The sequence below is a fragment of the Genypterus blacodes genome, unplaced genomic scaffold (assembly GCF_046128005.1).
Source record: "Genypterus blacodes isolate CSIRO-AG114 ecotype Tasmania unplaced genomic scaffold, CSIRO-AGI_Gbla_v1 ptg000152l_1, whole genome shotgun sequence".
In the NCBI taxonomy this organism is placed as follows: domain Eukaryota; kingdom Metazoa; phylum Chordata; class Actinopteri; order Ophidiiformes; family Ophidiidae; genus Genypterus; species Genypterus blacodes.
The window spans coordinates 561158-585696 of record NW_027466954.1 but is presented as its reverse complement, the minus strand read 5'-3'; the positions used below and the strand labels follow the sequence as shown (position 1 = coordinate 585696).

The window sequence follows — 24539 nt, the reverse complement described above, 5'->3', positions numbered from 1 at the left end:
TGTGGAAGCCCACAACTGAAAGTTAAATGATGCAACTGCATCTCCAGGCGTTTCCATCACGAAATGAAACAGCAAGTGATAAGAAGCACCATTTCCTGTCCACGCCTACCCCTCGCTCTCTCGCTGTCCAACTTGAACAAACTTGTTTAGACGTCTTCTTCCTCATGCTATAAATATAAACTACGTGATACAAAGGTTGCACATTAAACTCTCCTCTGCCAGCTCAGCGGGTGACATCCACGCTATAACTACAAAGACTACGGTAAGTCTCAGGGCAAGCTGGATCACTACAAAACTTTCTTCACCACTTCTGTTTTTTCACTTTTTCACGTTTTGTGTGGTTGCATAAGAGAGGGAGAGGATAGTGAGCTCAGAGAGAGGGAGAGAGAGAGAAAGAGAAAGAGAAAGAAAGAAATTCGTGCCATGACCAAAAGAGTTCCATCCGCCATTATGCTGGCTGCTTACCAGTGTAAGTAAACCAATGTTACGAGTGTAAACAGGCAGAGATATGACCACGGCACTTCCAGGTTGATCATCAAGATTTTCACTTCTGCATTTGGGCCAATGGCTTTTTATGAGTAGTATGAGTGAGTATGCAACTTTATCTCTTGTAATCCTAATGTTATTTTGTAAAATCAGTTATGACGTGTATTTGTATCTTGTATCTTACACCCTTGTAAATGTGCGCTTCCTGTTTTCATGCCAAGCGGAGGATATCCAACAGACTGATTTACCAAAGTGTCAGTGTGATCTGGGGGGAGAGAGAGGACAGTCCTGTAAAGCAGCTTCAGGCTAGGCCACGTGAGTTGCATCATCTCCACCCTGACTTCCTGAAAAAGGCTAAACAAATCAACCTGTCAGTGATCAGACGCTATTGGCCATTGTAAAGCCTGATGGAGACTTGTGGCCCTTATTTCAGGAGGAACGTGTCGATGTTCTTGGCCTCTTCTACCGCTTCCTGTTTTGCCTCCCTTCCCTTCCACCACGCAGCCATACTCCTCTCCTTCGGTTGACCCACATCAACGCGGGAAAAACCAAGGAACTGTTGGTGGACTTCCACAGCCAAAGACACACCTACCCAACACCAGAGAAAGGTAAGTACCTGGGTGTTCACCTGAACAACAGCCTGGTCTGGACCACATGCTGCTCCATGCTTGCCTACATATTTTCCCTATGTTTATATTACATGTGTTGTTTATATTGCTAAGTTATTATCTACTTTCTATCCCTACTAAATCCTATTTCTATCTTATTGCAACCCCTTCCTGCTATAACACAGGAAATGTCCTTGTAAAGGTGCATCTTATCTTATAACTGCCCTCTGCCATCTTCTGCCTTCCTCTGTTCACCAGCGGCGCTCACTTCAATCACTCAATTAAAATGAAATCTGATTTTTGGCTTCATCTTTCTTTTCCTTTCCAGTTAATCTGAAGCAAAGAGATGGAGCTCACCTTTTCCGCCGTCTTACCAGCAGAAACCCATCCTATAATACAGTGTGTCATTGAAAACAAGCAGAGAAAGCTGAAGGCATTATTGAGGGACAACAACATTAATAACCTTTACTCATGTAAAAACATTGGTCTTATTTCACTCCTGATGGCTGCTGTCCTGTATGGCGGCAACGATGTTCTTGCCTTCCTGCTGAGTCATGGTGCAGATCCAAACCAAGTTTCCTCATCTGGACTGACAGCTTTACATCTTGTCTCATCGTCCAAAGATCCACTTCATTTTACGTTGAAACTCCTTGCAGCAAAAGCTGATCCAAACCGCATTGACATGGCCTTACAAACACCACTGCATTATGCTGCCATGTCTAATAGGAGTGATGTCGTGAAAAAACTCATTGATGCTGGTGCAATTCCTGCATGGATCAGTGATGATGACAAATTAGCGCTTATGATGAAAGACTTAGCTTTGGAAGATGATGAACCTTATTCCACAATCAAAGTGTTTGTGGACATTGGAAATGCTGTGCGGGGGAAGCCATTTGAAGACGTTTTCAAATCTTGTGCCAGCAACATGCTGCTGGAGCATCCACAAACCCATTATACCCTAGCTGAGGTGTTCTTCTGTACTGATGGGCCACATGCAGAGAAATACAAGAAGGGAACTGTTAAATGGCTGAAAAGCAATCTCAACACCTACATTGAAAGTGCAGTCCAACGTTTTCCAACCATGTCCCAGGAGTATGTCAAATTTGTAGTTGCTTGTTAATATGCAGTTTTCTGTGCAGTGGAAGACATCTCAGATGAGCATACACATGCTGTGATCCCCCAACTACTGCGACAACTGGGCCCAACAGAGAGACATGACTGGGCTACACAGGAGCTTGTATTGCAAACACTGTATGTGATGACACAGAAAGCAAAGGGCATGAATGACTGGGATCAGAATTTTACTGAGTTGTTTTGCAAAGCAGTTGTTCCTTTTGTGCAAGAACAATTCTCCACAAACATCAGATTATTCGCCTATGGCATTTTTGCAAACTTACTTTCAGTGGAACATGCGACTAACATGTTTACATCACTGGGGATCACGTCAGTGCCTGATGACATACTTGAATCTGCAGACATGCGAATGATTGACAAGATGAAAGAAGCACTTAGGCAACTGGCAAATCATCTGGGCAGACCACAGTCAGAATGTGAAGATTCCACAGCCTTACCTGGATCCAAGAAGAAGAAGAAGAAGAAAAAAAAGAAGAAGAAGGAAGAACGAGGTGATGTAAATGAAGTCAGTGCTGCTGCTCATGACCCAACATCTGCTGACACACCAAAACCACAGGAATGGCAGCAAGTCAGTGTCAGGTGGAGAGAGAAACTGGAGAAGCTTGTTAATGCTGATGAAAGTACAGTCACCAGGGTAGGAAGCCTTATGTACCTGAGCGATGAAGAATACCGCATAGCAAAGGGAAGTGACGGAACTGAAGTCTTCTTGGGGCTGAGAGATGATGGCACTGAGGTTGCAGTTAAGAGAATGTCTAAAAGTAACTATAAGGAGCTGAAGACAGAGAAAGGATTCCTGCAGCTACCAAAGCTCGATCATCCATCCATTGTGCGATACATTGACTTTGTAGAGGATAAGTTCTTCGGTTATCTTGTTCTTCAGCTGTGTGAATTCACTCTGGAAGAATATTTGACACAAGAAAACAGAGAGCCCGAAAGAAAGACTGAAGTTATTGACCAGGTTCTAAAAAGTTTAAAAGCGCTTCATTGTCATGACCCTCGAATTATCCACCGTGACATCAAGCCACAGAACGTTTTAATCGGTAAGAAAAAGTCACAAGTGGAAAAAACATGTTGTACATCATTTAATTTGATCAATGTTGTTGTCAAGTTTATTTACTTTGTCTACACCATTTACCCTGCAGATGTTCAAGAGAGGGCAAGATTAGCTGATTTTGGTATAAGCCGACGATTACAAAGTGGACAAACAACTCAGCTGACATCCAGCAGAGGAACACGATGCTGGATGGCCACAGAGACTTTGGGAAGAGTGAGAGAGACAGATATACCATACAAGAGGAGCACTGATATACAGGTCAGTTTAGTTTCTGCAACATAAATGTATTCAATTTACTCACAACAATTTAGTCAAAATCTCTCCGTATATCATTTCTATTGTTGCACCAAATCTTAAGGTGGCAGGTATGCTTGTGTACTACATCCTGTCTGATGGGAAGCATCCATTTGGAGAGGGGATCAGATGTGAGGTCAACATTCTTGATGGGAAGTACAATTTGGACAGCGTTGAAGATGTGGTAGCAAAGGATCTCATTGAGTGGATGATCGATGCCGAACCAAGCAAGAGACCGAGAGTGGAAGAATGCTTGAGTCATCCCTTCTTCTGGGACAAGAAAAGGTCAGTCAGAGTATAGCTCACTGATTTGGTAGCATGCTCTACAATATGATATATGATGATATATGAAAGCATTGCTACATCCTATAACTCAGGAGAGTGGAGTACTTGAGATGCATTGGCAATGAAAAGGAGGTGGCGAAATATCTAGATCCAGACCCAGAACTTCTTGAATCACTAAAACAACATGGAGGTGAATCCTTCAGTCAGTGGAAAGATAAGGCAAGTAAAACAAATCAACAGTTACATCTAACTGTATTCCTAAGTGCCATTTCAGCTGTAATTGTGTTTCTGTTACAGTTCCCTGCAGAGCTTGTCCAGAAGCTGGATGGAAAGAAACCCTACCCTGAACACACATTTGGACTACTGCGCTTCATACGCAACCTCTATGAGCACTAGTAAGTTAGGTTACATTGGAAGTGATGAAGAAACTTAAAATGTCACAGCAACACATTTTCTAAAGAAAGTCTCTCTGTTTGCAGTGCCGAGGAAGCACCCACCATCCATCTGACTTCACTATTCCCTGATCTTTTCGGGTGTGTATACAAGTTTGCCAAAGAACAAGGATGGAATACAAAATCCCCCATGAAAGAAATGTTCCAAAAGGAAGACGTCACCACAGGTGTTGGAACACCATCCAAAGGCTTTGAGGAGGAACAGGAGGAACTCAGCAGGCCAGTTCAAGAGTCAAGCAATAGTTCATCAGTTCAAGAGTCTGAAACTGTCCACTTGAAGTAAGAAGTGACTGAAACAGGCAGCCAGGGACAAATCACCTGAACAAGCTGGGTGTAATGGTTATTGTCATGATCCTTTATAACTAGTGTCATCTATTGGCCCGAGGCTGACCTGATGACCCGTCTGTGTACCAGCATGACAAAGGTATCAGGACATACACCGACCCCATGTGTACAGAAAAGTAATGGGATTGAACAAACAATGCATGCTTATGGAGACGTACTGTTTTAATGTGTAAAAGTTATTGTTTTTATTCATTCAAGGGTGTTAATGCCAATATGATGACTTGCTTATGAATTAATCTTGTTTATTGTCTCATGTTGACAAGTTGTTTGAAGTTTCTTGATTGTAGGTGTTTTAATAACGTTTTGGACAGTTCATAACCACTGTCCTGAGACAAATTAGTTCCATCTAATGTGCCCCTGTACTTTGTAAATGTTTGACCTAAATGCTGTGGCTGTAGCCCCACCTATGGGCCAGGATAAGAACATGAACACCATACAGCCTTCTTGTCATAGTAGAGCAGAACATATTTGACAGCATATCACGATCACACTGAGAGATAGGAGGCAAAACAATGCATGGTCCACTCTGTGAAACCTTTCATCTGACATTGAAGCAGTCACAGTGTGTAGGTTTTGTTGTTTTCCAGAAGGGGGCAGCATCGGCAGCTCTCTGATGCTCTGAGCGGTCGAAGTAAGGCTCAAGTAAAAATGAGCAGAGCGAAAATGATTTGATTTGCAAGTACACTTTTTGTGAATGTATTGTTTTTCTGTTTTCTTCGGTTGGGAGCCCTGAAGACTATCAGAGGATGTTGTATTGGTAATTCAAGTAGTCATTAATGAGGCTTTGACACGCTCTTCTTTAACCTGGTGGGTGTCATTGGGTGATTGCAAGCACTGTGCAATATTCAAATCATTTTTTTAATTGTCTGTCCTGTTGATTAGCATGGTGGGATGTAATGGACATGAAGTTTTTCTGATCATTATAAAGGTGTTACAGGTCTGTGAGGTGACATTTGGAAGAAATCTATTAAACTCCTACTACAACTGATTTCATGTTTTCAGCATGTTGTCTTTTGTCTTTGGTTGTTTTGGAGGCGACGAGAGGGATCGAGCCGTTTTTACAAGAATTTGGGTGAACACTCCTGTGGAAGCCCACAACTGAAAGTTAAATGATGCAACTGCATCTCCAGGCGTTTCCATCAAGAAATGAAACAGCGAGGGATAGAAAGCCCCATTTCCTGTCCACGCCTACCCCTCGCTCTTTTGCTCCTGTATCCTAACTGAGATTCATACTTTTCCCAACTAGAACAGATATTTGACTTAACTACTGGCCTCTAAAGCAGAATGCCTTAAGTCTAAGCTGCTCAGTCATCGTCAGAGAAGCCCTATAAATGTCACATTTGGGAAATTATGCAAAAGTGACAGAATAAAATATGAACGTTCATCATATTTAACCTAAAAACAAAAACAATATTTTTCTACAGATTAACTTTCATATTCAACAACTTAAGCTTGCAGTATATTTTAGAGTTACATTAATATGCTTGAAACAAATGATTAAAACATCATTCCTTTAAGGACCAGAAGCACTGAGGACCTGGAGATCATTCCCTCTCTTGATGTCATCCTCTCACAAGCTGAAGTTGTATTTTAAGAAAAGCAAAGATCTGTTCTAACTTCTGACTTTTCTCTGATGTGACAAAGTAGAGGCACTGCAGGCCTGGTTATATGTACATTTTGCCTGTATACCAAGTTTCAATATTTTCTTTAAAAAAAACAACCTTGTGTCTTGATTAAAAACGCCCTTGTGAGGTTATGTCAGTGTCGCTGCTCACAACTTTGACAGATGAATGTTGGAGTTGGAACTTTTTCATAGTGTAACGGGTGGTGTATGGACCCAATTGCAGTACAAAGGACTCAGAATCACTGGTACAGTTCAACGGTTTACTGACACTCCGGCAGACAGGCAGACAGCACAGAAACACAGTGACAGGCGGCGCTCGGTCAAGCGGGCAGGCAGGCAGGCATTCGGTGCAGCAAAGGTACCAGGAAGGAGCAGGCAGGTGGGTAGTCAGGAACAGGCGGGCGGTCAGGATACCTGGGAATTCAGGAGGCAGGCAAATCAGGGACAGGCAAGGTTGGTACCGGGAAGACAGGCAGGAGTATGCTAGAAGGTCTCGCATGGCAAAGAACAATCTGGCAAAGGAGTGAGTGTGGAGCTGGTGAATCTATGTGCTGGGCTGATTGCATGTGATGAGAAGCAGCTGTGTGCACAGGTGAGTAGAGAAGACTGGTGAGGTGGGTGTGCCTGGCAGGCTGAGTGGGGCGAAGGCAGGATCAATGGAAAAACACTGAGAGGTGGATGACTGAACTGTGACACATAGATGTTACAATAAAGGGTGGAGCAAATACTTACATTCTGCAAAGAGTGTCCAACTTGTAAAACTTGTTTAGACGTCTTCTTCCTGGTGCTATAAATATAAACTACGTGATACAAAGGTTGCACATTAAACTCTCCTCTGCCAGCTCAGCGGGCGACATCCACGCTATAACTACAAAGACTACGGTAAGTCTCAGGGCAAGCTGGATCACTACAAAACTTTCTTCACCACTTCTGAGAGAGAGAGAGAGAGAGAGAGAGAGAGAGAGAGAGAGAGAGAGAGAGAGAGAGAGAGAGATGTTACGAGTGTAAACAGGCAGAGATATGACCACTACACTTCCGGGTTGACCGCTGATCATCAAGATTTTCACTTCTGCATTTGGGCCAATGGCTTTTTATGAGTAGTATGAGTGAGTATGCAACTTTATCTCTTGTAATCCTAATGTTATTTAGTAAAATCAGTTATGACGTGTATTTGTATCTTGTATCTTACACCCTTGTAAATGTGCGCTTCCTGTTTTCATGCCAAGCGGAGGATATCCAACAGACTGATTTACCAAAGTGTCAGTGTGATCTGGGGGGAGAGAGAGGACAGTCCTGTAAAGCAGGTTCAAGCCAGGTCACGTGAGTTGCATCCAATCATCTCCACCCTGACTTCCTGAAAAAGGCTAAACAAATCAACCTGTCAGTGATCAGACGCTATTGGCCATTGTAAAGCCTGATGGAGACTTGTGGCCCTTATTTCAGGAGGAACGTGTCGATGTTCTTGGCCTCTTCTACCTCTTCCTCCGTTTTGCCTCCTTTCCCTTCCACCACGCAGCCATAATCCTCTCCTTCTGTTGACCCACATCAACGTGGGAAAAACCAAGGAACTGGTGGTGGACTTCCACAGCCAAAGACACACCTACCCAACACCAGAGAAAGGTAAGTACCTGGGTGTTCACCTGAACAACAGCCTGGTCTGGACCACATGCTGCTCCATGCTTGCCTACATATTTTCCCTATGTTTGTGTTGTTTATATGTTTGTGTTGTTATAACATGTGTTGTTTTATATTGTTTATTGTTTATATTGTTTATATAAGTTAAGTTATGCTGCTAATGGTCCAGCTTATCTTATAACTTCCCTCTGCCATCTTCTGCCTTCCTCTGTTCACCAGCGGTGCTCACTTCAATCACTCAATTAAAATGAAATCTGATTTTTGGCTTCATCTTTTTTTTCCATTCCAGTTAATCTGAAGCAAAGAGATGGCGCACAACTATACAACCACCTTCTCACCAACAGAAACCCATCCTATAATACAGTGTATCATTGAAAACAAGCAGAGAAAGCTGGAGGATTTTTTGAAGGACAACAACATTAATAACCTTTACCCATGTAAAGGACTTGGTCATATTTCACTCCTGATGGCTGCTGTCCTGTATAGCAGCAAGGATGTTCTTGCCTTCCTGCTGAGTCAGGGTGTGGATCCAAACCAAGTTTCCTCATCTGGACTGACAGCTTTACATCTTGTCTCATCGTCCAAAGATCCACTTCATTTTACGTTGAAACTCCTTGCAGCAAAAGCTGATCCAAACTGCATTGACATGGCCTTACAAACACCACTGCATTATGCTGCCATGTCTAATAGAGGGGATGTCGTGAAAAAACTCATTGATGCTGGTGCAATTCCTACATGGAGCAGTGATGATGACAAATTAGCGCTTATGATAAAAGACTTAGCTTCAAAAGGTGATGAAGTTTGTTCCACAATCAAATATTTTGTGGACATTGAAAATGCTGTGCGGGGGAAGCCATTTGAAGACGTTTTCGAATCTTGTGCCAGCAACATGCTGCTGGAGCATCCACAAACCCATTATACCCTGGCTGAGATGTTCTTCAGTATTATTGGGCAACATGAAGAGAAATACAAGAAGGGAACTGTTAAATGGCTGAAAAGCAATCTCAACACCTACATTGAAAGTGCAGTCCAACGTTTTCCAACCATGTCCCAGGAGAATGTCAAATTAGTAGTTGCTTGTTTATATGCAGGTTTCTGTGCAGTGGAAGACATCTCAGATGAGCATACACATGCTGTGATCCCCCAACTACTGGGCCCAACAGAGAGACATGACTGGGCTATACAGGAGCTTGTATTGCAAACACTGTATGTGATGACACAGAAAGCAAAGGGCATGAATGACTGGGATCGGAATTTTATTGAGTTGTTTTGCAAAGCTGTTGTTCCTTTTGTGCAAGAACAATTCTCCACAAACATCAGATTATTCGCCTATGGCATTTTTGCAAACTTACTTTCAGTGGAACATGCAACTAACATGTTTACATCACTGGGGATCACCTCAGTGCCTGACGACATACTTGAATCTGCAGACATGCAAATGATTGACAAGATGAAAGAAGCACTTAGGCGACTGGCAAATCATCTGGGCAGACCACAGTCAGAATGTGAAGATTCCACAGCCTTACCTGGATCCAAGAAAAAGAAGGAGAAAAAAAAGAAGAAGAAGGAAGAACGAGGTGATGTAAATGAAGTCAGTGCTGCTGCTCATGACCCAACATCTGCTGACACACCAAAACCACAGGAATGGCAGCAAGTCAGTGTCAGGTGGAGAGAGAAACTGGAGAAGCTTGTTAATGCTGATGAAAGTACAGTCACCAGGGTAGGAAGCCTTATGTACCTGAGTGATGAAGAATTCCACATAGCAAAGGGAAGTGACGGAACTGAAGTCTTCTTGGGGCTGAGAGATGACGGCACTGAGGTTGCAGTTAAGAGAATGACGAAATGTAACTATCAGGGGCTGAAGACAGAGAAAGGATTCCTGCAGCTACCAAAGCTCGATCATCCATCCATTGTGCGATACATTGACTTTGTAGAGGATGAGCACTTTGTTTATCTTGTTCTTCAGCTGTGTGAATTCACTCTGGAAGAATATTTGACACAAGAAAACAGAGAGCCCGAAAGAAAGACAGAAGTTATTGACCAGGTTCTAAAAAGTTTAAAAGCGCTTCATTGTCATGACCCTCGAATTATCCACCGTGACATCAAGCCACAGAACGTTTTAATCGGTAAGAAAAAGTCACAAGTTGAGAAAACATGTTGTACATCATTTAATTTGATCAATGTTGTTGTAAAGTTTATTTACTTTGTCTACACCATTTACCCTGCAGATGTTCAAGAGAGGGCAAGATTAGCTGATTTTGGTATAAGCCGACGATTACAAAGTGGACAAACAACTCAGCTGACATCCAGCAGAGGAACACGATGCTGGATGGCCACAGAGACTTTGGGAAGAGGGAGAGAGACAGATATACCATACAAGAGGAGCACTGATATACAGGTCAGTTTAGTTTCTGCAACATAAATGTATTCAATTTACTCACAACAATTTAGTCAAAATCTCTCCGTATATCATTTCTATTGTTGCACCAAATCTTAAGGTGGCAGGTATGCTTGTGTACTACATCCTGTCTGATGGGAAGCATCCATTTGGAGAGGGGATCAGATGTGAGGTCAACATTCTTGATGGGAAGTACAATTTGGACAGCGTTGAAGATGTGGTAGCAAAGGATCTCATTGAGTGGATGATCGATGCCGAACCAAGCAAGAGACCGAGAGTGGAAGAATGCTTGAGTCATCCCTTCTTCTGGGACAAGAAAAGGTCAGTCAGAGTATAGCTCACTGATTTGGTAGCATGCTCTACAATATGATATATGATGATATATGAAAGCATTGCTACATCATATAACTCAGGAGAGTGGAGTACTTGAGACGCATTGGCAATAAAAAGGAGGTGGCGAAATATCTAGATCCAGACCCAGAACTTCTTGAATCATTAAAACAACATGGAGGTGAATCCTTCAGTCAGTGGAAAGATAAGGCAAGTAAAACAAATCAACAGTTACATCTAACTGTATTCCTAAGTGCCATTTCAGCTGTAATTGTGTTTCTGTTACAGTTCCCTGCAGAGCTTGTCCAGAAGCTGGAAGGAAAGAAACCCTACTCTGAACACACATTTGGACTACTGCGCTTCATACGCAACTTCTATGAGCACTAGTAAGTTAGGTTACATTGGAAGTGATGAAGGAACTTAAAATGTCACAGCAACACATTTTCTAAAGAAAGTCTCTCTGTTTGCAGTGCCGAGGAAGCACCCACCATCCATCTGACTTCACTATTCCCTGATCTTTTCGGGTGTGTATACAAGTTTGCCAAAGAACAAGGATGGAATACAAAATCCCCCATGAAAGAAATGTTCCAAAAGGAAGACGACACCACAGGTGTTGGAACACCATCCAAAGGCTTTGAGGAGGAACAGGAGGAACTCAGCAGGCCAGTTCAAGAGTCAAGCAATAGTTCATCAGTTCAAGAGTCTGAAACTGTCCACTTGAAGTAAGAAGTGACTGAAACAGGCAGCCAGGGACAAATCACCTGAACAAGCTGGGTGTAATGGTTATTGTCATGATCCTTTATAACTAGTGTCATCTATTGGCCCGAGGCTGACCTGATGACCCGTCTGTGTACCAGCATGACAAAGGTATCAGGACATACACCGACCCCATGTGTACAGAAAAGTAATGGGATTGAACAAACAATGCATGCTTATGGAGACGTACTGTTTTAATGTGTAAAAGGTATTGTTTTTATTCATTCAAGGGTGTTAATACCAACATGATGACTTGCTTATGAATTAATCTTGTTTATTGTCTCATGTTGACAAGTTGTTTGAAGTTTCTTGATTGTAAGTGTTTTAATAACGTTTTGGACAGCTCATAACCACTGTCCTGAGACAAATTAGTTCCATCTAATGTGCCCCTGTACTTTGTAAATGTTTGACCTAAATGCTGTGGCTGTAGCCCCACCTATGGGCCAGGATAAGAACATGAACACCATACAGCCTTCTTGTCATAGTAGAGCAGAACATATTTGACAGCATATCACGATCACACTGAGAGATAGGAGGCAAAACAATGCATGGTCCACTCTGTGAAACCTTTCATCTGACATTCAAGCAGTCACAGTGTGTAGGTTTTGTTGTTTTCCAGCAGGGGGCAGCATCGGCAGCTCTCTGATGCGCTGAGCTGATTAAATGATCAACCAAAATAAATAACACCAATGTTCATCTGCCCGGGTGGTGTGGTCTCACTTATCTGTATTCTGTATTTGTACTCTTATCTTATATAAGGTCCGGAAATAGGCCCAATCTGCTAATAGGCTGCTTTGAGTGGAAGAGCAATGAGGAAGAGGAGACTAGTCTAGTTTACAGATATACTCCAACTCTCAAAGCAAGTCTGTAAAAGATATCAGTCTTTGTTCCTCTTTGCTTTCTTTGTAGCCGTTTGTAGCTCGATTGAGAGAACACACACACACGCACGCACGCACGCACGCACGCACGCACACACACACACACACACGCACGCACACACACACACACACACACACACACACACACATATTAACCTCTGTACCTCCTATTTGTCGCTCTCTGACTAATAATTACCCCCTCATCACCTCCAGGGAGCGCCGCCCACCGTCTCTAAACCCGTCCAGTATCCTTCCCTGTCCCACCGCCGACTCATTTCTGCTCCACGACTGTGCCGCAAGAGATGGCCATCGGTGGCAGATGGAGGATGTTCGGCTTCTCATACGTGAGATGCGTTTTTTTTTTGGCTGACATCAGTGAAACCCTGAGAACGGAGCTGACAGCTCCATTTGCTGTGGAAACTGATTGATCCACACTGAGAGACTAATCTGCTCGCTGCTCAGCCTTAAAGTAGCAAGTAATGAAAGGGGAGGGGGGATTAAGTGCATGGCTGTGTTATCCGTAAAGGGATCTGGCCTGAATGTGAAATGCCTCCCGTTTCTCCTCCTCCTCCTCCTCCTCCTCCTTTGCATGACCTCTCCTTTTTATTTAAACGAAATCAACTGGTCATCATGTGATAAGGTCCGGCTGCTGATCTGATGGGATGGAGTTCTGGTGTTCGCCTGCAACATCACAGCAAACACACACAAACATATCTCAGCTGCTGTCTCGCACCAAAAGCACCATGTCAGTACACATAAGCACACGCAGCACTTCCTGCACATCTGGATCAGTCAGAGAGAGAGACTGGAGGCTGACGTCCTGCTCGCCATGCAGATCAATATTGTTATTTTACAACAAATGGCTCCCATGCAAGCGTCTGTCTCTGTGTCCGTCCTTCTCACAAACTGAGCAGGGACGCTGTGAGACAAAAGTAAGAAAACAGCACCTGACAGCCCTGATGTATGTCACTCTGAACCAATCAATAAGAAATGAATAATAAGATTGAATCAGGTATACTTATGAATGATAGAATCCATTGGTTGCAGCCACGCTGAAGTGTTGACTCGTGAACAACACACACGTCTGAGTCTGATGAGCCACATGTGAGCATAGAACTGTAACAAAGGGAATGGTGGAATAAATGCAACATGAATCTGTAACACGCAAACTGAAGATTCTGATTAAAGTCCGATTAAAGTTCTGCTCTGACCTCCTGCATATTCCTGAAACTCCTCTTCTAGCTCTAAACTTTGACCTGCAGACTCATATTGATTTTTCATTGAGCTGCAGTTTGAGACAATTTGCTCTGATGTTAAGGTCTTATTCAGCTTAAAATCCATTTGGCTTTCCTTGAAAGAAAAACAGGTTCAACACTATTCTGAGGACAAACAGTGGTTAAAATGACACACAAGGGCCCGTCATGACTAAAGATGTCATGGCAACAACCCAGGTCTGGCTGCCATGTGTGCTGCCACTTTGAGGGGGAACGAAGCAAACAAAGCGCTGGACGGTGGCGCGCACACACACACACACACACACACACACACACATACACACACACACACACACACACACACACACACACACACAACCTAAACCCTCTGATCCCCTGGACAGAGGGTCTCCACAACGCACAACACCAAAGAAACTCTACTAACATTCGACCGGGTCCAAATAACCTGGAGCATCACAGAAAAACCCCTCAGTCTGTGTGTGTGTGTATGTGTGTGTGTGCGTGTAAACGAAGGATAACTCACCAAAACCTGTGTGTGGTGATCACAAGGGGTTATGTCAGGGAATTCCTGCCCAAACAGGCTTCCATTGCCACAGTGACACATGCCCACGTGCAGACAGGTAGCACCATTGACAGGAAGCTCCTCTGGGCCTGATGGGTCCAGTACCAGCTGTTAGTCAAAGGCAAGCATCAGCCACAATCCAAAACACAGAGCAACTACTAACAAAACACGCTGCCCATGATTGTTTGAATGTGGGGTGGATTCGAGGATTATGCGCTGCGTGGGTTTAATCTTGTTCCTTCGTGTCCTGCAGGGGTTTAATGAGTGTGTGGAGACAAGAGGATGATGAAGATGATGATGATCAGGGATTTAATGTGACTGAGACTATGAAAGCTAAAGCTCAGCTGTAGGTGATTCATCTGTCTCATAACTGTAAGCTTATGCTAATGAATACTTCATATTTGCACTTTAGTCATTAGTGTATCTCATCACTGAATATTTAGTGTTTATTGAAGTGACTGGAGGTTTTTCCTTTTCCATCAGCACAGTATTCCCAGTATTCCAGGGTAGTGCGCAAGCCCACTACAGATATAATAAACAGCCATATCTCATGTACGTTAAAGTGCATACAGGCTTTTTCTTTTTCTCTTCTTCTCTTCTCCACAACCTATGATGCGATGTGTAGTAGCCTTGCTGTTTGACATCATTCTGTAAAAACTGTATTTACCCTATGAGATCATCAACATCACTGACGCCTCCCTGGACTCTGCGTCCAGACGAGACTACAAATGCTGCTCAAAACTACTTTCTATGAAACAAGTTGAAGAAGACAGAAGTATGTATATCCACTGTTCTTTATTCCATATTTCTTAGGACTGGCACTTTGTGTTTGATTTCCAATGTATTATTTTAGATGATAAACTAATTTCAATGTTTAAATTGAATGAATTAAAATTAAAATGTGGACATAATTATTGAAATTATAGTATAAACATAATATAAACATTATATTAAAAGTGATGCTAAGTAATTGGATTGTAGAAACCTTTGCAGCAGGCTGTGTTCTTGAATTAGTATCCCAGGTGTCTTCAGTCACATAACCGGTCGTTCAGAGTTTCTCTCTCTGCAAGAGAAAGAGAGAGGGGGCGTTTTCTGAGAAGATGAGGAAGAGAATAGTTGCTAAACATGGTCAAAGTAAAGGCTCCAAGCGTCCTGTGACCACGGTCGCTGATATCAGGAAGTGTTCTGGTGCATGGGGCCGAAGCAAAACCTCCCTGGATGAGGCCTGAAGAGTGAAATCGCAGCTTGAATGGTGAAATCAAGGAAAACTATATAGAGTTACAACGATTGATCTCCACATTCAGCTGGCTGCTTTTAAATCACATTGCTGTTTTTCATCTTTTATAAATGAAGTTTGGTTGTGAAGTTAAGGTTTCCTTTCAATTCGCCAGCAAACGCAAATCAGTTGTTCTTTACTGTGTGGACCACTGGAGGGCGCTGTTAACCAGCAGATGCCGCCGAGCCTATAAGTCAGTTTGTGTGTTGTCAGATTCCCACAATGCAGTGATTCGCTTCAACGCAGCCCCAACCAGGGGCTTTGAGAGGGACGTGGGCAACAAGACCACCATCCGACTCCCAAGTAAGCCCCGCCCTTTTCCCCCCTCCAGGTCTCTGGAGTTTGCTGCAGCCTGCGGTGCTTCTGTTTCTTCCACCTGGTTCAGATTTTCTCTGCACTCATCTGGATCCACTTATGTGAAATCCTGACCTGTGACCTTTGACCCTGAAGGCTCAGGCTCAGTTACATTTAACTGGACAAACATGTTAAACACTAGACGAGGAAACGGGTCCTCATCTTTCCCCTGAACCCCCTGGACAGAACTTACCAATCAACCCCTATCATGGAAAAGTAATTGAACTGTCTCATCATGACTCTAGCCTCCTTTTTTGGTCCAGTTTATCAGTTACCTCATGTTTATCCACATGTTGTGGTCTGCACAGATCCTGGCTCTGCCCAAGTTCCAGTTCAACAGCAGCCCTTTGTACCAGGACGTCACCCTGGTCGCCTGGGACCCGGCTCCGTACTCCTTAGACCTGCTCCAGGTAAAGACCCACCTCACTCTCCTCAGTAATGTCAGATTCAGGGAGACAGCAGTAATTTCCATTCATTTCATCTCTGGGCTGCTCAGCTGGGAAGCCCCTCCCCTCTGCAGTTCTGATTGGACAATCAACCTAAATCAGTATTTCACCTTGGCAACATGTATAAGGTTTGTTCATTTATGACATACCTTTGTTAAAGCAGGACTTACCTCTCTACCTCGTGTTTGAATTCATTAAAGCAGGATGTCAAGCTCTCGTCTTATACAAATCAATGGAGAGATGAAAATAGAAAAGCCCCCTCTGGTCGGTACACAGTGGAGCCTTTTTTTGAGTCAAGCAATGATGGCTTATACTTGCTTCAGCTTTCAATGCCTAGAATGGTTTTCTGTCAGTTTTCCTGCAGTGCCTGAAGTCCTCCTCCTCTTCCTCCTCTTCCTCCTCTTTCTCCTCCTCCCCTTGTGTCGTTTCTCCATCATATGGCCATTCAAGTGTCACAGATGCATCATCACCTGGCAGGATGTAGATGTGTCGCTTCCACAAATAACACATTGCAGAGGAAATACATTTTTTGTTGAAATCTGAAAATATTTTTCATACAGCAAAAAATCTCAAAGCTCAGTCACTCCTGAGTGTGAACATGGAGCCTCACATCCTCTTACACATTCAGTCTTTCCTTCTGTGCGTGAAAAGGACGCAGACGTTCTCGCAGGAGGCAGAGACGCTTCTGTTCACCTACAACGCTTCTCATACTGTACATGGTTTGACGGCACATTCAGACTGTCAGTGTGAGAATGCGTTAAGGTCAAAAGCTCACTGAGACACACAGAATACCGTGAGAAGCTTCTGCTGCTCCGTTTCCCTGTGAGAAGAAACAAAGAAACAAAGGTGAAAACAATGAAAGCAGAAACGACATCCAAGTCCCAGAAGTGATGTTGCTCAATTCTCTTTAAGATCTCCGTAGAGGAAGATGAAGCCGAAACTGTGTAGCTGGTTTGTCAAGGCGACCACGTGGCAACAGACCTGCAGCAGCTTCTCCTTTGGTCGAGATGTTAAGATGTTACTTTCTCACAAGGTTTGCATTTGAAATGGCCTGAGGTTTGGTCAGAGGAGGTGCAGGTGAAGCGTTCACACGTCTGAGGCACCTTCACGTTCCTGTTATCAAAATGACAATATCTCTCTTCCATCTTTCTCAGTGGTTTAAGAATCCAGACTATGACCTGTTAACACCGTACAGCGAGCCGTGCCGCCGCCGACCCGGGCAGCTGTTCTACATCCTGCACCCGAGGTTCCTCTGGAGCCTGTGGGACGTGATCCAGGCCAACACAGTGGAGAACATCCAGCCCCACCCCCCCTCCTCTGGATTCCTAGGTGCCACTCAGCCGGGACACAAATACATTTATTAGTTTGTCTATAAAATCATTTGAGGGATATTTAAGATAAACTTATTTAAAGAATTTCAAAATTCCTTTTATGTGCAAATACTGGAAGTCATTTCTTTGTGCATCTGTTTTGTGGCAAAAATGTTCATACCAACAAAGTATAAAAAAAACGTGTTTACAGATCATATTTTTTCAAACATTTAGGTGGCCTGTTTTAGAGGACGGCACTTTGTGGACGCTCCCTAGCTGCGTTGGCTGCAGTGATGAGAATGTGTCGATCTGAGCGGGTTGTGTGTTTGACAATAGACTGACCAATCACGTACGAGATCACAGCACTTTATTAACCAAACGGACACGACAAGCAAAGCAGCGGCTTTGGTTTGTTGCACAAACGTGGATCTATCAGGGCACGATATAAAAATAAAAATGCTTTTCTTTGGGCATGTTAAGAAATAATAAAAATAAAAATCCCAGCATCCACACCGGCGCTGCACCGGGAAGTTTCAAGAAACGAATCGAGTCTCAAAACTGTCACCACCAGTTCAACAACCAACATTGAGTGACTCTGAGATTAGTCTCTTACTCAGCTGAAAGACTCTGAAGACTTGAGTGAACGATGAAGGTGTTTTGGACACATTTGAGTCGTATTCATTTCCAAAAACTCCATTGTGCCGTTGACATAACAAACCAAACCAAAATCAGGACAAGACGTTAAAGGTTACGAGGTTTGTTTGTTATCTTGCAGCACGACACAGTAAACGGGATTGGACGAGTCCAGATCTTTAGCCACGTTAGCGCACTGCCACGTGCCAACAACTGCCGGACGGATTATCGAGCATCACATTTCTTAGACAGTTTAGTTCAGTTCAGTTCAGTCAGGCTTAGTTGTACTTTAAAGTCAAACTGACTGAGGATCCATCCAACAGTGTTGCGTTCAGGTTTGTGGGCATGGCGTAGCGGCTAGCCCTGCTAATAGACTGCTAGTCTCGCCGGTTGACACCTGACACGATCACAGCACTCAGACTTCAGGGAGGCACCAACAAGAAGGTCAACAGACTCCAGCTCGGTCAGTTCAACGTGACGTCCTGCTCAGAGGAAACACCACCAGCAGTTTGTGGTGCTGGTTTGCGAGAGCGAGCGAACTCTCAGGACGAGACATCAGGACAAGACATCAGGCACAGCTGGGGCGCCCATCCTGACTGACATGTTAGGACTGGTGCAGTCTTTGTCTAGAGCGGGTTTGGAGTGTGGGGCGGCGGCGACGGTGGGACTGCTTTCGCCCACTCGCTTGTTGAGCTGTAGGACGATGGTCTTATTGGACGGCATGGACGAGTGTCCGTTCTCAGAGAGACGGTGTTTGCAGTGGAACAGGATCAGGAAACATCTGTAGAACTGTGACGGGACACAAAGAACAGAAGGGTCACTGGGTGCAGCTGCGAGGAACGGAAAGTCTTTTTTCCTTCGTGACATTTAACAAGCGGCAGAATGAGTCAAAAAAGAGGACGAAGAAGACGTTCCTCATCAGCGGGTCTCAATGTCCAAACTTTTTTTCTGACCGTCTCAAGATTTAAAAACCTAAATATTAAATTGCTTATCATTAAAACAGGATTTGATTGTTAATTATGGCCGTTTGGCGTGATCTGAAACTGTGTAAACTTTTTCCGCCAAACATTAAAAAAAATTGTTACAATTACATTTTTCCAAATTCATACAACAGAAACATTTGCCATTAGTAAAATATAGGGAAAACCTCTTAACTTAAAACTTGCTTTTAGTCTTAAAACTGAATAAACTCAAATGTGTCATTCATTTGTATCGATGATTATCAGGCGTTTATCATCTGTTTTGCATGCAATTAGATTATAACTTCAATTTATATTGATTTAAACTTTTCTGTGTCCAGCGTGAGTAAATCTCCATAAAATAAATATTGTTCTGTTTTTTTTTATTTTATTAACTCAGTTAGTCCTGCAGCTTTTGACATAAAACGATAATTTAATCCCATCGTTTTTCTGTAAATTCCCAATCAAACTTTCCTCACAGGGTTTTATTGTTAAACGTCTACGGGAACTTCTCAAAGCAAGTACGAGCTCAGCAGAGACGCTGACCCCTCTGCTTGTTTGCAGGTATAATGCTGATGCTGACTCTGTGTGGCGAGGTCGACGTGTACGAGTTCATCCCTTCAGTGCGACAGACGGACTTGTGTCACTACCATGAGCGTAAATGTGACGAAGCAGATACAATTGGCGACTACCACCCCCTGCTACACAAGAAGAGGCTGGTCCAGAAAATTATCATGGCCCCAGAGCCCGACGAGAGGAGGAAGGGCAAGGTCACGCTGCCGGAGTTCAGCTCCATCCACTGTGAGACCTGAGCCAGCAGGGTCTGACTTTTGACCTTGATCTTGTGTTTGTCTTCTGGGCAGCGTCGGGCCACCACAAGCTCAACTTCAAGAAATGTACTTAACAATTTGTCAGAGGAGGAATCTCACTCAAACATGACTTTGACTCGTTGACTATAAGACTTTAACCCTGAGAGAGACTTTAGAGGAACTACTACATGTGGTGGAGCTCAAAGTTTACACACACATTCTGATTACAGACCGGGACTCTTATTCAATGTGATGCTGCATGTGGAAGGTTATCTCAGCAAATCAGTCAAAAATGTGAACGGCAAGTGAGGTCATACGCTTCATGAACACTGTTACTGTTACTCTGCTGTCATGACAACTTTACAAACAACAAAATACATGAAAAGTGTCAAGTTTTGCAGTTATGTGTTTTTAATAACAGTGTTGTAAATCTGTGTCCTTTTCCATTTCCTGCCACGTTATTTATATAGAACTGCATAAAAAGATGTAAACAGAATGTGTGTGGTTTAGTATCTGAGATGTAGAAGCCAATGTTTCCTTTTATACTTGGTCTAAATAAACTTAACATTTTGGTAAATGCGTCTCTTATTGATCTTTTAGTCTCGGAGCAGCAAATTATTGTTACTTTTATCCCATTTCGTCACATCACGGCCAAACTCATTGACTTCAATCATTTGACAACATTGACACAAAACTCCATAATGATAAAACAGAAGTGTTAAAATGTACAAAGTCTCTAAATGAGTTCTTTTGACAGGTAATGTCTCATACTGAGGCTCATCCAAATGTGTAAGATACCAAAGAGATTCACTGATAGAGTCAGTTTAGGCAGAAATGGGCGTGGCTTATGCTGACCTACATTTGCCTTGAACCAAAGAATGGGAAAAGAAAGAAAGAAAAAGAAACAAACAGGACTTGTCTTTTTTTTAAATCACATTTCTGAGTTTTGATGTGTTTATTTCTAAATTGTAATGTTTTATAATACACCCATTATGAAACCACACAGTTGGCAAAGCAGACAGACCTGTTTGTTCATGAGGATGTAGATGATGGGGTTGAACACGGTGCTGCTCTTGGCCAGGATGGACGGAACCACGGCGGCCACCGGCGTGATGAGGCCCGGCTGGCCAAAGGTGGCCATCATGGCCACCACGCCGTACGGCATCCAGCACAGCAGGTAACAAGCCACCGTGGTGACCACCATGAACAGGATGTGGAACTCTCGGCGCCGCGCCCCCGTCCGACGAATACGGCCGACCTGCAACATAACATAGGAGTTTAAATGCCTCTAGTGTGGCTTCAATACTATAAAGGACTTTGGTGACAGACATGGCGAGACAAGATCCAAAGAATTTTGGTATGAGTCGCCCTGATGGTGGTGCTGTAATAACCACATTTCTATTTGAATTTCATGCCTCTCTGTGATTGGCTGGGTGTGATTGTGCCTGTCTCTCTGGTTGGCAGGCTGTGTCCTCACCTGTTTGACGGCATACAGCAGCCTGCTGTAGCAGTAGACCATCACCAGCATGGGTACGCCGAGGCAGAAGACAAACAGACAGATGATGTACGAGTGCGAGCTCGGCGTTCGCTCCGTCCACGTCACAGAGCAACTGGTGCCCGCCCCCTCCAGCCCGTAGCTGCTCCAGCCCAGCAGGGGGGGCACTGTCCAGAAGAGCGAGTACAGCCAGCACCCACCCACCGCCAACAGGGGGCGCCGGTAGTCTGGCAGCCTCTTGTTGTAGACCATCAGAGTGCTGTAGCGGTCGTATGAGAGTATGGACAAAGAGACGAGCGAGACAATTCCTGCAGGAGCAAAAACAAGGAGTTCAATCATACTGAGGAATATCACACCAAGGCTTGGTTGATTGATAAATTCTGAGCCTCCTAGTGGTCAAAACCTGGTTAAAAATGGAGTCAAGTTGGTCTGAATGTTAGGCCGTTGTACCGACTTGTTATCACGGCTCTGCGGCTGAAAACAAGTAAACGTGTCCTGAAACTGCCAGCTTCACATGTTCCATTCCCACTGTGAACACAAATGAGGGGAATAAGGCTGGATAACAACAAGACCCATTCCAGACCAGTTTGGAACCTTTTCCAGTCACTATAAACTCTTTACACTCTAAGGTTTAGTCCAGTTGATGGAGTTTTGGTTTCTCTGCTCCACTCTGTAGTCTATACACATACACACAATACATACAGCGTGACCAGGTGTGTTTATATTTTGAGTAAACCCTTGACCATGAGAGAAATCCTGTGAGGCGTTCACTGACCAACATGTGACTCTGTAATCTGACATTAATCCGAGTGGGAACAACACCTCTGAAAAAAAAAAAAAAAAAAAGACTTGAAACTCAACCGGTTCACTCAAAATAAGTTACTACTTGTTATTCAGATGTGAAGTACAAGAGTTCATAGTCATTTTAAGGACAAGTACAAGAACATTCTTTTTTTTTGGTGCTTATCTTAAACGCAGTCTGAGCTTATCGCCTCAACGCAGACATTAGTGCGTTTACAAAGCACACAGACCATGTGAGCCTAGACTGAGATATCTCTGCTGGCTGGAGGCTACCGCAGGGGGACTCAGAGGTCAGGATGTGACCTTTGGAGAGCGGTAGAGGTCATAACACAAAAACAAATCATGAAATCCAGGGGTGGTTGGCTGATCGTCGTGCTAGCTGTAGTTGTAGTACTAGTAGTTACTAGTACTTAGTACAAATCTGCAGCAATACTTTTAACTACAGAAACATTAGCAGCAGTGGTAGAGCTATTAGTAGTAGTAGTTTCCATAGTTTTAACACTAGTGTTAGTAGTATGCTAGTAGTAGCAGCAGTGGTAGTAGCGCTAACAGCATTAACAGGAGTTTGGGCGGTATTTAATGTGGTGTTAGCAGTTGTATCAGTGTAAATTGTAGCTTTAGCAGAACTAGCAGCAGTTCTTCCAGTAGATGCAGTGGTTGTGGCAGTGTTACCAGTAGTTACCAGTATCATCCATTTTGTGTTTCGTTTTTGGAGCAGCATTAACTTCGGTCTGCTGCTCCTATATCAGGTATGATCTGATCAAAGCAGCTGTTGAGATTTGAAACAATCTGCTGTTTAAAAGCTGACTATCAGTTCATTAATTTTGAGTTTCTATTTTTTTGTTTGCCATTTTCAAATCAGATTCAAAACTTCCAGCTGTCATTTCACATTAAAAGCCTTGTATGGCGTTGTCCTGTCTCATCGGTGTATTTGCAGATACAGATACTACTTTTTTTTGGGACCAACCTGAGACACAGTCAAGTTACTATACAACTGTGTAGCTACACTTATTTAATGTTATTCATTTTAAACACTGGCAGTCATTCATCTTAAACCCTGAGGTTTCTCTTCTGTTAAAGGGGAGCTTTTTCCTGCTCGCGGGAGAATGCTGTTCCTTAAATGCTCTGTATGTAAAGTGCCTTGAGATAACGTTTGTTGTGATAGAAGTAAAGTTGAATTGAATTGAGCCTCTGAATATTGAAATGTATTTTTCTTTATGGACCTAAAGCATAAAGTCTATAACAGGAGTTTAGAAGGGAAACTAAGTATCCCAACATGCATAACCACGCAGTGTAGAGGAGTTAACGTGAGAATAAATGGAGCAGTGAGCAAAAGTGAGTAAGCCTAGGACTCACCGAAGCAGGAGTTGATGAAGCCGTACCACATGCAGCCGCGGCGGCCGTACAGCCAGCGCGCCTGCAGGCTGGAGGCGAAGCTGAGTGTTGTGCCGCACACACACACCAGCATGTCGCTGACGCTGATGTTGAGCAGCAGCATGTTGACGGGGGTCCTCAGGGTCTTGAAGCGACAGAAGAGAACCAGGACCAGCAGGTTGTTCAGGAAGCCCAAGACCATGATGGAGCCCAGGAAGACCGATACGACCCGGTGTCCGGTGAGGGAGAGCAGCCGCCGCGGCGCGTCGCTCCACTCCTCCGTGTCCAGCGTGCTGAAGTTGGCCGTTAGGTTGATGTCCGTCACTTCGGAGAACATGTCTGTCTGTCTGTCTATCTGTCTGTCTGTCTGTCGCGGTTGTTGTGCGTATTTACGCGCGGGTCAGCATTGCCTGTGTGTTGGGCTTTACTTGTGTGCGTAAAAGCTGGATCCAATGACGGACGACACCAAATGAAGAGTTTCTATCGGCTGGAGAGCGTAATTGAAACACATAGACTCATTGTTACAAAGCGCCATGCTGGCCGGGAATGGAACAGCTACTGAGCATCAGGCGGTCTGTGCTGATGGACAGCTGCGTTTCTGTTGCCAAGACGGAGAAATCCAAGCGCATTTTCCTCCAACCTGTGTGTGAGCTAGAGAGAGAGAGAGAGAGAGAGAGTGTGAGTGTGAGTGTGAGTGTGAGTGTGAGTGTGAGTGTGAGTGTGAGTGTGAGTGTGAGTGTGAGTGTGTGTGTCTCTGTGTGTGTGTTTGTGCGATAGAGCCCAATTCCCAAATGTCTACATCTGTCTCGGTCCACAAAGTTCAACCCGACCTGAAGCTGAAAGCTGGAGCTCCGTCCAGCAGACTAATAGGCGCGCGCCGCCGCTCCCCTTTAAATGCTCGCGGTGCCGCGCACGCTGGCAAATGTGACAGGCGCGAGCGCTTCGTCTGAGGAAAAGGCAGCAGGGTGGAAAAGGAAAGTTAGAAAGAAGAAGAAGAAGAAGAAGA

The 24539-nt window shown here is 43.9% G+C and overlaps 3 protein-coding genes across 9 annotated transcripts; 2 read left to right on the top strand and 1 right to left on the bottom strand.

The window, feature by feature from the left end:
• Positions 1–106: 106 nt before the first annotated feature.
• On the top strand, positions 107–5646 carry LOC143012606 (serine/threonine-protein kinase/endoribonuclease IRE1-like). Of its 2 annotated transcripts, none has more exons than XM_076165821.1 (9): positions 107–262; positions 708–801; positions 920–1094; positions 1423–3268; positions 3371–3540; positions 3641–3861; positions 3954–4080; positions 4159–4256; positions 4341–5646. In XM_076165821.1, exons 4-9 carry the CDS (start codon positions 2353–2355, stop codon positions 4594–4596), a joined length of 1788 nt encoding a protein of 595 aa, XP_076021936.1. In that variant the 5' UTR covers positions 107–262; positions 708–801; positions 920–1094; positions 1423–2352; the 3' UTR covers positions 4597–5646. The 2 variants fall into 2 exon arrangements, with proteins under 2 accessions (XP_076021936.1, XP_076021935.1); XM_076165820.1 differs by having other exon boundaries at positions 117–587.
• A 1387-nt stretch (positions 5647–7033) lies between these two features.
• On the top strand, positions 7034–12097 carry LOC143012605 (uncharacterized). Of its 4 annotated transcripts, none has more exons than XM_076165815.1 (9): positions 7034–7164; positions 7509–7602; positions 7726–7902; positions 8207–10043; positions 10146–10315; positions 10416–10636; positions 10729–10855; positions 10934–11031; positions 11116–12097. In XM_076165815.1, the coding sequence occupies exons 4-9, from the start codon at positions 8225–8227 to the stop codon at positions 11369–11371; spliced, it is 2691 nt and encodes an 896-aa protein (XP_076021930.1). In that variant the 5' UTR covers positions 7034–7164; positions 7509–7602; positions 7726–7902; positions 8207–8224; the 3' UTR covers positions 11372–12097. The 4 variants fall into 4 exon arrangements, with proteins under 4 accessions (XP_076021930.1, XP_076021933.1, XP_076021931.1 ...); XM_076165816.1 differs by lacking the exon at positions 7034–7164 and adding an exon at positions 7274–7388; XM_076165817.1 differs by lacking the exon at positions 7034–7164 and adding an exon at positions 7370–7388 and having other exon boundaries at positions 7526–7602.
• A 5734-nt stretch (positions 12098–17831) lies between these two features.
• On the bottom strand, positions 17832–24491 carry tmtops2a (teleost multiple tissue opsin 2a). 3 transcript variants are annotated; one of them, XM_076165880.1, is made up of 5 exons: positions 24333–24491; positions 23516–24184; positions 21341–21666; positions 20888–21121; positions 17832–18884 (listed from the first exon to the last, which is right to left on the bottom strand). In XM_076165880.1, exons 2-5 carry the CDS (start codon positions 23868–23870, stop codon positions 18651–18653), a joined length of 1149 nt encoding a protein of 382 aa, XP_076021995.1. In that variant the 5' UTR covers positions 23871–24184; positions 24333–24491; the 3' UTR covers positions 17832–18650. The 3 variants fall into 3 exon arrangements, with proteins under 3 accessions (XP_076021995.1, XP_076021996.1, XP_076021994.1); XM_076165881.1 differs by having other exon boundaries at positions 24364–24491; XM_076165879.1 differs by having other exon boundaries at positions 23516–24491.
• Positions 24492–24539: the final 48 nt, after the last annotated feature.

Bases quoted from the DNA above. Each gene is read 5' to 3' on its own strand.
- LOC143012606 (XM_076165821.1), top strand. From the start codon at position 2,353: ATGACACAGAAAGCAAAGGGCATGAATGACTGGGATCAGAATTTTACT. The intron at 3,541-3,640 runs GTCAGTTTAGTT...CCAAATCTTAAG, and splicing joins AGAGGAGCACTGATATACAG to GTGGCAGGTATGCTTGTGTA. The intron at 4,257-4,340 runs GTAAGTTAGGTT...CTCTGTTTGCAG, and splicing joins CGCAACCTCTATGAGCACTA to TGCCGAGGAAGCACCCACCA.
- LOC143012605 (XM_076165815.1), top strand. From the start codon at position 8,225: ATGGCGCACAACTATACAACCACCTTCTCACCAACAGAAACCCATCCT. The intron at 10,316-10,415 runs GTCAGTTTAGTT...CCAAATCTTAAG, and splicing joins AGAGGAGCACTGATATACAG to GTGGCAGGTATGCTTGTGTA. The intron at 11,032-11,115 runs GTAAGTTAGGTT...CTCTGTTTGCAG, and splicing joins CGCAACTTCTATGAGCACTA to TGCCGAGGAAGCACCCACCA.
- tmtops2a (XM_076165879.1), bottom strand. From the start codon at position 23,870: ATGTTCTCCGAAGTGACGGACATCAACCTAACGGCCAACTTCAGCACG. The intron at 21,122-21,340 runs GTGAGGACACAG...GTTATGTTGCAG, and splicing joins TGCTGTATGCCGTCAAACAG to GTCGGCCGTATTCGTCGGAC. The intron at 18,885-20,887 runs GTCTGTCTGCTT...GTCCCGTCACAG, and splicing joins ACATCCTCATGAACAAACAG to TTCTACAGATGTTTCCTGAT.